The sequence below is a fragment of the Trachypithecus francoisi genome, unplaced genomic scaffold (genome assembly GCF_009764315.1).
Source record: "Trachypithecus francoisi isolate TF-2019V2 unplaced genomic scaffold, Tfra_2.0 Lachesis_group8, whole genome shotgun sequence".
Taxonomy (NCBI): Eukaryota; Metazoa; Chordata; class Mammalia; order Primates; family Cercopithecidae; genus Trachypithecus; species Trachypithecus francoisi.
Window position 1 is genome coordinate 90,961,770 of NW_022681473.1, and position 17,414 is coordinate 90,979,183.

Here is a 17,414-nt window from a genome sequence, read left to right on the forward strand (position 1 = left end):
ACAAGAAGCTGTGTTTTTGACCCTTCATTCTTCCGAGATTGTTTATCAGCCTAATTGAATTTTTGGCAGAGGCTAGCAAGGCCTCATAAGACAGCAGGCCATTGCTTATTTATTTCTAATAAATGGCTAAAGATAGGTTATTTTGCCAAATAGCATTCAGCATGCCTATTCTCCCTACTCTATCCACAGTGCTTCTTCAAGATTCATTTCCAAATGGTAACTAGAACTAGAATTTACAAAGAAACAAAGTTCCAGAAGTTAATCTCATCTATTCACCTTTTAGAAGTAGAAGTAAAAATTTAATGAGATAATTAACCTTTTGTTTTTGTAGGTAATAAAAACCTGTAACGTGGCATGCTTAAGTAGAAGGTAGTCTTCATTTGTTATCTATTAAAATCTTCTCTTTCTCCAAAAGAGACAGGGTATCTTCATACTGAATCCATGCATTTCTGATTTTTCTTTCTCAATGGTTCATCAGAACACCTCACACTCAACTAGGGTATGCATGGATAGACCATTGTTTGAGACTGAAACTGATATATGAATAGGAAAATGATGTTTAGTTTGTAGGAATGTGAAGTCTGACGTTGTCCATCTTTATCATTTAAGTTTGATTTTGGCATTTTCCACTCTCTAACTTCCTGTCTTCCAAATTCTTTTTCCACCTCCTACCCTACCCCCACTTCCAACCAATAAGCTTATATCAATAAATAATTGTTGGCTAATAACTGTATGCCTCAGATACTGCTCTCATCTTTGGGGGATACAAAGATAAAAGCTGGAGACATAAACATTTTCTTAAAAATACTCATAATCTGGATGGGAAGACACACTGTGCACACTGTGGTCTGCAGAGTACTGGCATCTGCTGTGATAGTCATATGATCAGTATCCTGTGGGAGTTTGAAGAAGGGCCTTGAGACTTAACCTAGGAATATGAAGGAAGGCTCAGCAAGGAGGTAAAGCTTGAGCTGAGGTTTAAAGAATGAGTAAGATGTGTTCAGATAGGGAACAAGTGGAACAGAGAGAAGGATTGAAGAGGTCGAGGGAGCTAGGATTTATAAGTCATGTTACATGGTGGCATGCCAGACCCCTGTTAACTTCAATAGGATGACACTAGGTTCAAGCAGCTGAAGAAGAGACCCAGAGCCAACACACAAAACATAGGGCTTTATTACTGGGAAACTTACATAGAGAGTGGTCCAATGACAGTGGGATGGACCAGAAGAACCACCAACCCACTTGTAAAAAGCATGCAGGTTACATAGTATTTTCAGTTAACACCCTCCCACTAACAACCTCCACCTGACAATTTTTATTGAACCCAAGGCAAAGGCCTCGATCCCCTGAATGGCTTGTGTTCCACTGGACAGGCTAAGGGTTCAGATATTCCACATAAGTAATGAATCTCCGGTTGGCCACTCTCAATTCCTTAGTTTGGAACTCTGAACACACATTTGGGGCATCTGCCATACAGTCTCATTCTCAAGGTATGCTTAAGTTAGGGCTGTCAAGTGCGTCTGCCATGCGCATGGTAGAAATCAAGGCTTTCTCACATGGGAATGGCAGCAAAAAAGGTTTTTAGGAGATAAGGAGATGGCTTTTCTTTAAAGGCCCTTGGATACTGGGCTAAAGGAAGTCCTTTTCTATTGAAGGTTGTGGAGAAACGATGAACGCTGGGGAGTGAAATACTGTCCATTTAAAGAGAACATTCTGGCATCTGTGTGGAAAGTTAAATATAGGTGGGTCGTGAAACGGAGTGCTGAGAGTTGTGTAATTGCTAATTTAACCTGAAGAGATGTGATTGGAGGCAAGCCAAGGCGGTGGGGAGATCCTGGATTGGGCGCAGAAGATGAAGGAGAGGCCTTGGTCTAGGATGACTGGAGAGTTGGCTGAATATAGTGCCATTCACCGAGAGGAGAAAAATCAGTGGAGTGGAGAAGGCTGGGACCTGCTTTGAGGGTGTGTTTTTGAGGTGTCCGTGGGAGTGAGACAAACCGTTTACAGATAAGGAGCTTGGCAGAAGTATCCGGGTTGGAGAAAGCATTATTAAGCTTTCACTTCACCTGATACCTGAAACATGAAAATGCATTAGTTGACCCATGGATGGAGTGTAGAGTGTTTTCTTATCTTGAAGTGTAAGATTAAGTTGGTTGAGTCTGTCTTTGCTCCTTTTACTCTGCAAAAGAATTCTTGAAAGAAGGCCGGGCGCGGTGGCTCAAGCCTGTAATCCCAGTACTTTGGGAGGCCGAGACGGGCGGATCACGAGGTCAGGAGATCGAGACCATCCTGGCTAATACGGTGAAACCCCGTCTCTACTTAAAAATACAAAAAACTAGCCGGGCGACGAGGCGGGCGCCTGTAGTCCCAGCTGCTCGGGAGGCTGAGGCAGGAGAATGGCATAAACCGGGAGGCGGAGCTTGCAGTGAGCTGAGATCCGGCCACTGCACTCCAGCCTGGGTGGCAGAGCAAAACTCCGTCTCAAAAAAAAAAAAAAAAAAAAAAACAAAAAACAAAAAAAAAAAAAAAAAGAATTCTTGAAAGGTCACCTGAGTCAAAAGGCTGTTAAGATACACCTAGGTGCTCTCATGATGACATATGAAGCAGGGATTGGGAAGCTTTGGGGTAAGGTACACTAATATCATTAGCTTTGTATCTTTGTGTTACTGTGCAAAGCTGTTTTCATTTTGATGGTGGTAACATACGTTTCAATTTTACTGTATTCCTGAATTATCTGAGAACATGTATTTTTCCCTCCAATATTTTCAGGTTAGTAATTTAGATTAATTAAAATATTCCTTAACTAGTAATATACTTGAATGTGTTAGGACACTACTAAAAGCAGAAAGTTACAAACAGGATGTGATTATTGACAATATATTTTGTTGTTAGGATTCCGTGTTTGGGGACCTGGTTAACATGGAGATAAGAAGGAGAGTTTTACAACCAGCAACCGTCGTCCTGCTCGTGTAAACTGGGCATCTAAGGAGCTAACTTTTCTTTTTCTTTCTTTCTTTCTTTTTTTTTTTCCTGGGGTGAAGTCTTGTTCTGTCACCCAGGCTGGAGTGCAGTGGTGCAATCTCTGTTCACTGCAACCTCCGTCTCGCAGGTTCAAGCGATCCTCCTGCCTCAGGCTCCTGAGTAGCTGGGATTACAGGTGTGCACCACCGCACTTGGCTATTTTATTTTTATTTTTAGTAGAGATAGGGTTTTACCATGATGGCCAGGTTGATCTTGAACTCCTGGCCTCAAAATGTAACTTTTCTTTCCCACTAGATATAGTAGGTATCTCTTAATTTTTTAGGAGGAAAAAGAAAGAGAAGCAAGCAGTTTTTCATAATTATATAGGATGATTCAGGTGGCATGTGGCATAGCGTTACTGCTTTGCCTTATTATCTGATTGTACGCATCATGATAAGTGCAGGAGAGTCTGAATGTCTCAAATGTCTCAAGCTGTCTGAAAGAAAAGTAGTTTTCAAGCTTCATTTTCTGGAGAAGAATCTTAACCTCATAGGCAGTTCTATGAACTGAAAGTAATTCAAGCCATGACCTCTTTTGGTCTTACCCTGAGGCCATGGCTTTATTTATTTATTTATTTAATGGATTTATTAAATGATTCTATTTTCTGTTGGAACATACTTTTCACAGGTAAGGAAAAGTGTACTTTTTTTAATGTTGTTTGTCATATGTTTTAAAGATAATTTCTCTAGTATTGACATATCGCTCATTCTTCACATGATCTAAGACCTCACATTAAGGGCTGAAAGAGGCTCTTTACTTCCTTGGATAAGAAAGGCTTTTGACAGCTGTACAGTGTGGAAAACTGGCCCATAGTTTATGACCAGATCTGGATTTGGAAAAGACCAGGGCCGAGAGTTATAACATATGGAACTTATTTGGGAAGTAATTCTTAGCTATGACTAAGAGCCTGTGCTCAAATGCCTGGGAAAGTTTAAAAGAAAATCTTTGCAAAATAAATCATATCTCTTGTTTGCTAAATTGTAGGACATAGATAACTTATGGGTATTCATGGACTTTGTATTCCGTGTTAAAGCTCTAAAGTTTTCTCTTTTAATTAAATTTTTTTGTTTTTATTTTTAACAACACTGTGATTAAATTTGCTGGCTTATTCAATCAAGGAATTATTTATTTAAAAAGATTATTTTTCTTCCCCCTGACTCTCAGAGGTCCTTAAAATGTTCACATCCAAACAGACACAAAGGGGGTAGTTTATAGTAAAGATATACTATGTGTGTGTATTAGCTTCTGGTGCTGTTTTTTCTTAGCTGTACAAGTTCCAATTACAATGTTTCCTGTGTTTATTTATATCGAGATAACATGTGACATAAACATCCCAAGTAAGTGCTGTTCCAGGGAAAGTGAACTAGGAAAAGGTAATGTTATGATGCTTACGTTTCTGAAGGCATATCCCTTTTTTCTCATTTCTCAAACTTTAATTGGGTAGAATTATGTGTGAGAAATGCTCCTCCTTTAATAATCTCTTCTTAACCTTCCTGTAGCCGTGCTGATCCTTACCTCACCATTATATTATTTCAAGTAAGCTTTTCATAAGCCAAGAACAATCATCATTATTCTACTCAAGTTGACTTTTTCTCACATGCGTAAACATGGCATCAGCACAATTCTGAAACTGTGTTTGGGGATACAATAGAGAGTGTGTATCGCTGTTCAAAAAAGATTTTAATAGGGAAAATACACCCTTTTGAAGGTTTAGAAATTAGAAAATATGAAAATAATACATAGGCTACATGGTTCCACTGTCACTTAAGGCTCCTAGGCTACAGATCTATACAGGATATTACTGTACTGAATACTGCAGGCAGTTGTAACACAATGATAAGCATTTGTGTATCTAAACATACTAAACACAGAAAAGGTAATGTGTTGTACTACAATGTCACAACAGCTGTGACATCACTAGGTAATAGGAATTCTTCAGCTCCATTGCAATCTTATGGGTCCTCTAGTATATGCAGTCTTCTTGACCATATATGTTGTGTTGTGGTCATAATGTGGCTGTTATGTTTTATGTATTAATCAAAAAACACCTATATTAAGCAACAAATAGTGGTAAAGAGTGCTAACTACACAAGATCTCTTTTATCTAGTTATTAAAGCATCTCTTTTAAACATGTACCTATTAACTATAACATTTCCAATTAAATATATCTTTTCCAATATTGAAAAGATTAAATTCATTTGTACTTCTTTACACTTAAACTTAATTTTTTACATGTAAAACTTTCTGGTTTCTGAGCTTCCCTAGCAATGCTGGCAGAAACTTCTACTCTAGCACTGGTGACAGTTTTAGCTTCACAAGTCTATCTGGTAGATAGTAGCTTGCTTGCTTTCTGTTTTTTTTTTTTTTTTTTTTTTTTTTTGAGATGGTGTCTTGCTCTGTCACCCAGACTTGAGTGCAGTGGCAGGATCTCAGCTCACTGCAACCTCCGCCACCCAGGTTCAAATGATTCTCGTGCCTCAGTCTCCCAAGTAGCTTGGATCACAGATGTGTGCCACCATGCCTGGCTAATTTTTGTATTGTTAGTAGAGACAGGATTTTACCATGTTGGCCAGGCTGGTCTCGAACTCCTGACCTCAGGTGATCCTCCCACCTCGGTTTCCAAAAGTGCTGGGATTACAGGGTGAACCACTGTGCCCGGTCAGGAGATAGTAGCTTTCTATGGTGCTAGGCTGTGAAAGATTCTAAAGATGAACCTGAACACCGAATGAATGATCACAAAATGTTAACTATAAACATTATTTGCTAACAAGAGCAACAGCATTCATGGTACATGCCATTTATATTTAGTCATGTGTTCATAACATTTCAGTCAGCAATAAATCACATACATGATATTGATCCCATAAGATTATAATGGAGCTAAACAATTCCTATCGCCTAATGACATCGTAGGTGTCTTAACATCATAGTGCAATACATTATGTGCTTCTGGTGATGCCAGTGCAGACAAATCTGTACTGCCCATCTATAGAAGTATAGCACATAGAATTGTGTATAACACAGAGCACTTGATCATGATAATGAACATCTTTGTTATTGGTTTATGTATTACTATACTTTTGATCATTATTTTAGAGTGTATACTTCTACTTATAATAGTACATATAAAGCAGCCTCAGGCATGTTCTTCAGAAGGTATTCCAGAAGAGGGCATTGTCATTGTAAGAGATGACAGCTCCATGTGCGTCATTGCCCCGAAAACATTCTATTAGGGCAAGATGTGGAAGTAGAAGATGGTGATATTGATGATTTAAACTTGTGCAGGCCTAAGCTAATGTGTGTCTTTGTATCATCAAGTAAAACATAAATTTTAAATGGAAGAAAGTGTATAGAATAAGGATATAAAGAAATAAAATATTCTTATAACGGTATAATGTGTTTTAAGCTTTGACAAGAGTCAAAAAGTTAAAAAATTAAAAAGTTTAAAAGTAAAATATTTGCCATAAGCTAAGGTTAATTTATTATTGAAGAAAAGTATTTTTTATAAATTTAATGTAGTCAAAGCATACAGTGTTTGTAAAATCTATAATCATGTGCAGTAATGTCCTCGGTTTTCACATTCACTCACCACCCAGTCACTGACTCACCTAGAGCAATTTCCAGGCATGCAAGCTCCATTCATGGTAAGTGCCCTGTACAGTGTGCCGTTACAAAAAATCTTTTACACCATATTTTTACTGTATTTTTCTAGGTTTAGATATATTTAGATAACACAAATACCTGACCACTGTTAAAGTTGCCTACAGTATTCAGTACAGTAAGGTGCTGTCCAGGTTTGAAGCCTAAGAGCAATAAGCTGTACCATATAGCCTAGGTGTATAGTAGGCTGTACCATCTAGCTTTGTGCAATGCATTCTATAGTGTTTGCATGATGACAAAATAGCCTAACGATCCATTTCTCAGAACACATGCCCATTGTTAAGCAATGCGTAGTTACATATTTGGCTCCAGGCAGTGGTAGATTGGGAAAAACTGGCGCTCAGGTGCATGTTATATGCACATGCATGCATACATGTGGCTATGTATGTGTGAGAAATCTGACGTGTAGAGCTTGCTGATTTTCACGGAGTAAATCCTCCCACCTTGGCTGATTTCAACACAAGGTCGCTCACCCAGTGCGAGCTGGGAAGAGATGAGCACAAAGGTTCTGTGAGCCACTGTGAGCCTGCTTTAACACACCACTGGCCCCAGACCTAATTTTTCCTAATTTCTCCCTGTATTAGTTAGATAATTCTCTCCTTTGCTTATGTATATCTGTATCCTGCATAATTCCTTCCTTCTTTCCCTCTTCTCTCCTGTCCTCCTCTTTATTCCCATTCTCCCCCACTAATGCACAACTACATTAAGAAATTTAAGAAATTGCATATACACTGGGATATCTTCCATTTTTCTTAAACATTTGGCAATCTGTTATTATCGAAATACTGGACAATTACGATTATATTAACATTCAGCTACTAAAATGCAATTACTATAAAATATGACTTTGGGAATTTCATGAATTTTACTTGCTTTTAAACTGGCAAAGGCTATCAGAGATTTGCTTAAATTCACAAATGAAGAATTTATAAAAGATGAATGATTTTATTTTTTTTCAATCCAAAGATACTCTTAGTAGGGAATACCAAGAAGGATAGAGCACAATTAGCAAGAAGAAATAGCATTAAGTGGGAGGGAGGGAGTGATATAAATTATCACTTTGCTGAAACTCCCTCCCCTTGCTCCCATACACAAAGCCACTTTCCCCCACTCTAAGTTAGGGGTTAGAACATGTAAATAGAAATATTCTTGAGGCCCTAACTAGCTCAGCTTGGGATGTACAGTGTCTCTGATATTTGGGGTGGGAGAATGGGAGGAGGTATATTTTCGTGAACATGAGGATATTGACTTAAATAAGGCAACTGTGTTATAGGAATAGTTTTGCCCATATTAACAAACATAGGAGCATCACTGGAGTGGTCTAGTTGTGCCACCAGAGGTACAAAGTTCAGCAGACCCTGATGTTTCCTTAGAATGTGCAAAGGTAGAGAACCGGCTGCAGTAACTTCACCAGTATCCCTGAAGAACATTTTTACCTAGTCAGATGCAGGAGTGAGTATTTAACCTGTTGGAATGAAACTACTTCAGGGTACTACATTTCTTAAATCTCCCTTTGAGAATACAGGTTCTGAATGACATAACTTAAATATCTTCCTTGTGTGACCTTTGAGTTAATATGGTCTTTTAAAAAATTCTATAAAATTGCTCTCCTAAATGCATACCTTTTGGTCAAAATTAAAAAAAAAAAAAGTATGTTTTTAAAAGTGAATGTATATACAGGTAATTTGGAGTATTATTTTAAGCAGCTTTTAAGATGCCAATTCAAATTTGACCTTTCACATATCTTGATATTTATAGTTGAAAAGAAGTTTGACTTTGTTTTCTGTTTTTAGCCTCCAATATTAAAGGGTTATATAAGAAAAAGCAGTAATTAGGCTGGTAATAAGTAGATAAGTGGGGAGGCAATGTTATGGTTACGTCTAATATTTGAAAATGTTTCTACAATGCTTAAATGTTTTAAAAGTATTCTTACTTTAATCCCCCATTAGAGATTGCTGAGTAGAAAGGAATAAAGCAAAAGTAGTTTAAGAACAAGAAAGATACAATAAATAACCTACCTTTGTGGTTCAAATAACTTAGTACACAAATAGTTTAATTTTTTACCACCTAGAGTTATGATGTTAATTACATCACACAGTGGATTATATGAAATTTTACAATCTACTCTCCTCTCCCACTTTCTCTGCTAGATTCTGTGAAAATGGTCAATTCTTTCTTGGTGGAATGGTTTAATGGTTTTCCATTCCTCCACCTTATGAGTATAGATGGTTTTATTAAAAAATAGCAAACTTTAATTTGATTTATATATTTGTCACTAGTTATAAACTCTAGAAGTAGAGAGATTGCTTGCCATTTTACCCCTATTAACTACTCTTCTGCAGTTAATAAGCTTTGACATCAAGTATGTGCTAGTGAGATATCACTCTTATACTAAAACTCCAATAGCAGCTTCCTAATTCATTGAAAAAAAAAATCTAGAGCACTGCAGTTGGCCTACTCAAAAGAAAGAATTTAATAGGAGGCAATTAATGCTTTATTAATAAATTCTTATGATCATTAGACATAAAGTAAAAAATTTAACCTTTATAATCAGGCCATGAGATAAGGACATATTATCGTCTTTATTATATAGAAAATGAAACTTAGTTTGAGTAACTTGATCAAGATTGCATAGTTGTCATGGTTAGGCCAATTAATTAAAAAAAAATGGTAGTATTCTCCTGAGAGTGTATTGCTTCTACTTATCTTCTGAAAAACAAGAGGGTATTCTCCAGAAACAATTCTCCAGAAACTTAAGTTAATTTTCCCAATATATTTCCATAAGAAAAGTATTATTGCTGATAAAAATTGAGAAAGATGAAAGTTATATTAAATTCAAGTAAGAGTTAGATCTAACTGATGAGGTCCAATGGAGTGGGATTCATAGTAGAACTCTTTCACTAAGTAGATCCAAAACATTCAAATGCTGAAGTAGCAAGTGACATTCAAGTCAGAATTAAATGAATGACAAGTATCCAGATAGCCTTACATAGCACTTGTTTTTAGATGGCAGTATGTTTTTTTTCAGTCATTTGCTCACATTAAAGGGTATGAAGTAATATGTATTTAGTCTTTGACTTCTGATTATTTATTAATGCAAGATGTGCTCATGTGTCCATCCTCTATACCTCATGTGAGTTTTGGCCATTGAGATCTAGTTTAGTAGTGCTATGGATTTACTGACCTAGAGAAGAATGTCTATATTATATAGCTATGGAGAGTTAAATTGGCCAGTAACTGGGAGTGAATGCCAGGCTAGCACCCCAGTTCCCCACCCCTTGCCAGAGCTTCTTCCTAAGAAGCTGTTGAGGAAGGAGGAACTAGATACAGTTTGGGACAAGGCAGAGAAGAGATGTTTGCTTGTAATCAGTCAGAAATTAGAACTGTGATGTGATTTTCAGCTGTGATGTGATTCAGTTGTAAATATGAATGGGAAAATAATCCATTCTTTTACATCGAAGACTGTGTAGATATCTTCTGCATTGATTATGATCGTTTCACTTATTATTACATACCTTTATGGTCTTTCCACTTTGTATTGATTGTTTATATTGACATCTCAACAGGAAATTATTTTTGCAATGAACTCTACCATTTATGTTTTTTGTTGTAAATGGTGTAGCCTATTATAGCCTTAAGCAATTGCTTTAAATAGTACTTTAGAATATCAGAAGTATTGCTTTAAATAGTACTTGAGAATATAATTAAACCTTTGCATCAAAACTGAGTGTTTTATTGCTTTGAAAATGAGAGGTAAGGAATTGTAATTTTTCAGACATTCTGATGTGTTAACTAATGAGTTGCAAGATAAAGGGACATATAGTCATTAATTAGTGATGAGCTTTGACTGGCACCAACATCACTGGATTTTAATCAAAACCTGGAAAGGGAAGAAGTGTAAGAACAAAATTGTTAAGAGACGTACCTTTCAGATTTATTTTATTCCATTGCTACTTTTTTTTAGTGAATAAGTGTGGCAAGATTATCAGCAATGAAAAGCAAGCCCTGCAAGTTCCTATAAGATAGCATTTGAAAATGCATGATCCATAGAAAATTGTAATTCGTGATTATGTGGGGAGTAAAAAAGGAAATCCAAACATATTTGGAGAATCATTCTTCAAACCACATGAAAACGTTTCTAGCCATTACTTTTGAATGATTTATGTGCACCCCCTTGTGGCTGTTTATTAGAACCACTTGAAATAGCAAAAGAAAGTGACAGGAAACTTAATTGCCTGGCTTAAATAACCTACCCACAGTTAAAATGCATGGTAAATGCTATATTGCGAAGTATTACCCAATATCAGATTTGCTTTTCTTCTACTGAAAATAAGTGAAATTACCAGTAATTGTTTTTTACTTTAAATGTGAACCAACATCTGTAAAAATAAGTTGCTTAAAGCCAAGGTTTAGGTAATGGCTAATAATTATAAGTTAATTGTTTCTTAATTACCATAATAAGGCATCTTTAATAATTTATCTTATCAATATCTAGGGAGAGTATTAAAATTTATTTTGTATTTTTTCTAAAGCATCTTAGTAAGGTCATGCAAAGTTGCACATTCCACAGATATTATGGGATCCTGAATCTCCTGAACTTTGACTTGATTTTTCCCCCAAGTATTACCCTTCTGGAAGGAATTTCATCAAGCTTGTTTTGTGAATCCGGATGAGAGTTCCATGTGAGTGAAAATTGCATTTCTCTAGATTTATTTTTTAACTTTGCAAGGTTTGTCACCATAGTTGTACTCGAATTCACATTTTAAATAAGGGTTTTCTACCCTCTATATGACATGTTCCTTTCTTATGCAGCAGCAACAGTAACTCTTTTAATCCTACCAAAATTTTAACACCTTCTTGACTTCAGGATTACTTCAGAATGGGAGGGATTAATCCATATGAGTGACCACTGTGTAGGGATAAAAGTCATGTATTCCCAGGGGGAACGTATAAAGATGAGGCTCACAAGGAGCCAAATTGTGTGTGTTATCAGTTTTGGCACTGAGATTCAAATGAAGCTGAGTCGAACTTTAACATTCATGTTTTTAATACATTCCAGATCATTTTTTAGATGTTTGATTTCTTTACTCATAAAATATTAACTTTAATCTCTATATTGTGAAGACCTTAGTGTAGTATTTGACACATTAGAAACACTCAAGAAATCATTTCTGTTGTTCTTTATCATCCTGTTGGATGTTTTCCCCCTTCATTTTTTTTTTTTTTTTTTTTCTGTTTAATACCTTTGCCACTTATTTATTTCTTCCTTTAGTTTCATGGTAAGGGAATGGGAGAAGAAGGAAAAAAAAAAAAAGCAAATCCAAATAACCCAAGAAATGTGAAAGAAATAGAGATAGGAAATTATACTTAGCTCACAGGGTGGCTGTTAATTTTTCTGTTTTGTTATATCATCTGGCTTTTGCTTTATTTTGAGGTCCTATGTATGTAACAGCATACATAGGGGTTTAGCTATGTAAGAAGGGGTTTAGCAGAGATGTAAACCATTGGATGTGAATGTGAGTGCCAAGGTCTTAGTATATGACATCAGCCCATCTACCCCCTTTCACAATCCTTTCCTTCCCAATAAAAATCATCCATTCATATTTATTAGTTCTCTCAATGTGAGATGGGATTTTCTGACATAATATTTCTTTGAGTCTTTCCATGACATCAGATGTAATTGGAATAAAGTGAAATTAATCGTTGTCTTGATTCTTTCTCTACCAAGCATACTCCCTACCTCATTTGCCCCAATTCTGATGTGTTACCAAAGTTCCAGTGGCTGAGGCCAAAACCTTAGTCTCTCCATTGATTCCCCTCTCTTTCTCCTTCTATGCAATTTGTCATTGAGTCCTTTTGTGTCTTCCATAGAACTGTCCCTGGAATTCCTGCTATGCCTCTGTCAATACTACAGGAACCCAGCCTCCTTCCTTATCACTTCCAGATTTGAATTTCTCTCCCAGCCATTTAGCTGGCTTTAAATACATTAGCTCATGCTTGTAAAGGACTTATTGGAATTTCCAGCATAAAGTAAACATTCAATAAATAGTAGCCTTTATTGTTGCTATTACTCCAAATTACACAAAAGTACTGATTGATACTGTCTTTCCCCTTATGCAAACTTAACTTTAAAGGTGGAGTCAGCTATGTATTGCCTCTGTACAATCTGGATGTGTGTGTGTGTGTGTGTGTGTGTGTGTGTATGTGTGTGTATGTATGTAATTGGGGGCTTTAATGAGGGCAAAGAGGTTTTAGAGAGATAATTAAAAGTGAGCTGGCCGGGCTCGGTGGCTCAAGCCTGTAATCCCAGCACTTTGGGAGGCCGAGACGGGTGGATCACAAGGTCAGGAGATCGAGACCATCCTGGCTAACCCAGTGAAACCCCGTCTCTACTAAAAAATACAAAAAACTAGCCGGGCGAGGTGGCGGCGCCTGTAGTCCCAGCTACTCGGGAGGCTGAGGCAGGAGAATGGCGTAAACCCGGGAGGCGGAGCTTGCAGTGAGCTGAGATCCGGCCACTGCACTCCAGCCCGGGCGACAGAGCAAGACTCCGTCTCAAAAAAAAAAAAAAAAAGTGAGCTATTTCACTGCTATTTCTAATAATCTCTTCCCAGTAGGACGCCTGCACAGTCTATCTGGAGGTATGTCTGTCTGAGCTCAGAAATGGGGATTAGGTGATGGATGTCAGTGGTATCTCCAGTTGGCTCTCATTGTCTGGGACAAGATTTTTTGCCTATTAATCTAATTTCTATGCTTTCACAGCATAGGATTTTGGTCTTCTTTTCAAGATCTGTCATTCTCATTTTTCTGCAAATCGAAGATTAACAGGATCATGGATAGTGTCAACACACTAGTTTTTATTTTTTATTTTTGTATATTATCTGTGTGCATTTTTAGATGATGGACTTTAAGAAATTAAACTTGACTAGAGATAAACCAGTTTGATGAAAATAAGGAAAGTGACACTTTTATTGAAATGCATTTATTTTTATATAATTTCAAACTTACAAAACAGTTAGAAAAATAGTACATGGAGCACCTGTATACCCTTTAACCTATTTTAAAGTAGAATAATATATTTTAAAAATAAGAGTTTTTCTCTCTTTATCCTGGTATTTGCTAATTATGTAATAGATTTTGTTCAGTTGTCATAATTGTAGAACAAATTATAAATTTTGTGACTGGGCCTCCTCTTTATTTTAATGCTTTCTAAAGGCTGTTTTTTAAAAGAACATCCCCTTCCAGAATAATGGTATCCTTAGGAATTTTGGTCTGCTTGCATTCAGTTGCTGGTCTTCATATCTTGCACTCCCATTGCAGTAGTCTTACAGATTAATATAAAAAGATGTATTTGTTTTAAAGTTTAAGTAAATCTCAATGTGGAATTTGGGGCTAAAATATGTTTTCATTGAAATGAAATCAAATGCTATTTTAGTCAGGTTGGAAACATTATGAGAATGTTCAGGCAAACCTCAATTCCTCATTATGAGGAATCTAATTAAATAGGGGAAAAATAAGCCTTATTTTGCAGCTGTAGAATTCTGCCATTCTAATGGCAAAATGGAAGAGCTTTTATATGGTTTAATTTTAAAATGATGCTTGAACTGGCTACATTAAACCAGTGTAATTATAGATATTTGTAAATTTAATACCCAATGTGCTGTTTCTTAGTTAAGTCTTAGAAGAAGAAATTTAAGTATTCAAACCAAGATTTCACCATGACAAGTACTTATTTTCGTATGTTTCACATTGTTATTAGGATCAAGGGAAATAATACGTGAAAACAGCTTAATTATAAAGTAGAAAAACTGTATATAACATGTAAGTTGTTTTTATAGATGCAAACAAAAACAAAAACAGTCTATTTGATACGAAGGATAAAGCAGCCATTTTTTCAATGTTGTTGGCATGAAATTCTGCAAGATTTAATATATGTGCATTTTTTATTTCAGATCCAAAATGCTAATGATGTATTAATTGCACCGCTTGAGAAATTTCGAAAAGAACAGATAGGTGCAGCAAAAGTAAGTGTTACATTTTATTACTCTTTAGATATTCTCCTGATAATTAAAGATGACATAATTTCAGATGTTAACATTTTTGAAATTAGAATGACCTTTTAAAAAATTTTGCACATCATTTTAAACTTTTTGCATAGAGCCTATTACAAAAGACAGGACTTCTTTTAGACATAAAAGATATTATTCTACTGAGTAGATAAAAAACATGTTATAAATGAGTTCTTCCTATCTCAACAATTGTAGGAATTAACTATTTTGAAGACAGGGTGAAATTATGAGGAACTCTCTTCCTAAATAAATTAAAAATTAGGGACTGGGCACATTGACAATTCAAGCAATGATTATATGATAACTTTTAATATTCTTTGTATTTCTTATTAATAAAAATATGTGTTTGTGAAAAAATTTAGAAATGTTTGTCACAAAGCCTTTTTGTTAATGTTTAATTGACTATGGACCAATTAAATTTTTTCTGATTCTAATAATCTGAAATTTTCCTGCATCCTCATTCTTAGAGCCATATTTCAACCACTTGTGCAACATCATGGGAGCATATAAAACTTAAGGTTTCTAAAATAGAACTAATCATCTCCTCTCCCATCCTTCCCTCATTCTTACCCTGTTTGAGTTTTCCTTTTAGTCAATGTCGTATCCCTTCCCCATTCAAGCAGTGCTGTCCATTCTAATGCAGAATTATTTCTACTCCTTTCCTCCTTACCTCTGTCTGAAATATTTGAAATAGCCTACTAATTGATCTCCATACCCTCCTTCTAATATATTAACAAATTTTCACCATCTTCAATTATGTCATTCTTCCAATGATGAAACCTTCTGTGATTCTGCTTGACAGTTTAATTTTGATTACGAAAGCTTTGCACAACTTGGAATTTTGAACTTTGCTACCTTTCAGTATACTCCACCAGCAGGCATAATTTTCTGTTCACTGGTCTCTGTATATACCTGACACTAATCATGTCTTTGCCAAACTTTTCCCTCTCTCTGGAATACTTCTTACACTTCACTTTTTGAAGTCTTGCCAGATTTCATATCCCAGCACCAGAAACAAGCCTTCCTTATATAGGCCTTTCTCATGCAGTTGTTCCCCTTCCAGAATCTATTTGGTTTCCTTTTCATAGGATTGAATAGCCTTTACACATATTTCTCGTAAGAAGTTAACACAGTTTGCCTTGATAAGAATTTTATGTACATTTCTCCACCAATTGTGAGCAATTTTCAAGTGAAGGACTAAAATCAGAACCATTTTTATGTTAATTAATTCAACAAATATTTACCAGTCTCATGGTTGGCTCACACGTGGCATGCATGGTGTTTGATAAGATGAACGGATGTAGCTGTAAACAAATCAGAGATGATTCCTGCACGTATGTCCCTATTATCTTTCGTGAAAAACAGACATAGAAGTAATTACAAATATATTGGGGATTGTGATGCAAAAGTACAGACTGCTTTACAAGGGCATAATTAATGGACCTGAACTTGTCCAGGAAATCAAGAAATGTCTTCTGCAAGAAGTATTAGGTAGAGACCTAAGTCATGAGGAAGAAAAAGGGGACACAATGGTGGGAAGGGAAAAAAACTTACAAATATTCCAAAAAAGGGAATGGAATATGGGACTGAATAAAGGTTTTCTTGGTGGAGGAGGGAAGATCCTCGCGTTTTAGTAGAAGAAAGTCTAGTGTGTTTGGAGCACAGTGGACCCTGAAGGCAGAGGCCACATGTGCAGCTATTATAAATGACTCACAGTATTTTACTCCCTAGCCTAAGGCCAGTGATAAGCAATAGAAATGTTAGCGGGAGAGTGATATCATATTTGTATTTTCAATGTCATTCTAGCTGTGTATCATGCATGGATAGGAGTAGGACAGACCACCCGAGCAAACCAGTTTTGGGGCTGGCGGTTAGTGGCTTTAGATAAGGAGGGTGAAAGTAACTGTGGGGACAAGGAGAAGTAAGAAAGCTATTTTAGAGGTGAAATGACAATAGTAGGAAGTGGGTTACCCCCTGGAAATTTAGGAGGAAGAGGTTTCAGGAAAATGTCTCTCTGGATTTCAGGTTGCATAATTGGGTGGTTCTTGAACCACTTACTGATATAGGCAACATTTATGTTGAATGGCAATGATGATAAGCTGAGTTTTTAGTCATGATGAGTGAAATTTAGGCTCCTCTGAGACATCCATGTGATGTTGAATTAGCAGGTGTGTGTTCAGATCTGAACTAGAAACAAACACTTGGGAATTCTGTCTTCTAGGTGTTTATTAAAGTCATGGGAGTAGATTAGATCCTGTTAAGAAAGAATAGAGCGAGAAGTGAAGAGGACCTAGGACGCTTATAACCTAAGAACTGTCTCAACACTTGATGTTTAGGGGAAAAAAGACAGGAAAGGAGGCTGAGAAGGAAGGAACAAAAGAAAGAGGAAATGACAAGAATATGGTGTCCTAGCACAAGGAGAGTCTTTTCAAAATTAATAATAGCTAATTTTTATTGGCAGGGACTTTCAGTGAAAATCTGTGACCTAATTAAATAGTCACGAGCAAACTATGAGGTGGGTACTAGTGTTATACCTGCTTACAAATGAGGAAAATGATGGGGTGACCTGCAGCAAATCACAGAGCTGATCTGAAATCACAGAGCTGATCTGAAACAGTCAGCGTGGTCCCCAAATGAAGCCATTTTATTTCAGAGCCTTGACT

At 36.4% G+C, this 17,414-nt stretch overlaps 1 protein-coding gene across 1 annotated transcript in view; it reads left to right on the forward strand.

The window, feature by feature from the left end:
- ARHGAP42 (Rho GTPase activating protein 42) overlaps nucleotides 1-17,414 on the forward strand; it is a 315,746-nt gene that overhangs the window by 161,030 nt on the left and 137,302 nt on the right. The window contains exon 4 of the mRNA XM_033204701.1: nucleotides 14,635-14,706. Within this exon, the coding sequence (XP_033060592.1) occupies nucleotides 14,635-14,706 (72 nt within the window). The remainder of the gene's footprint in view (nucleotides 1-14,634; nucleotides 14,707-17,414) is intronic.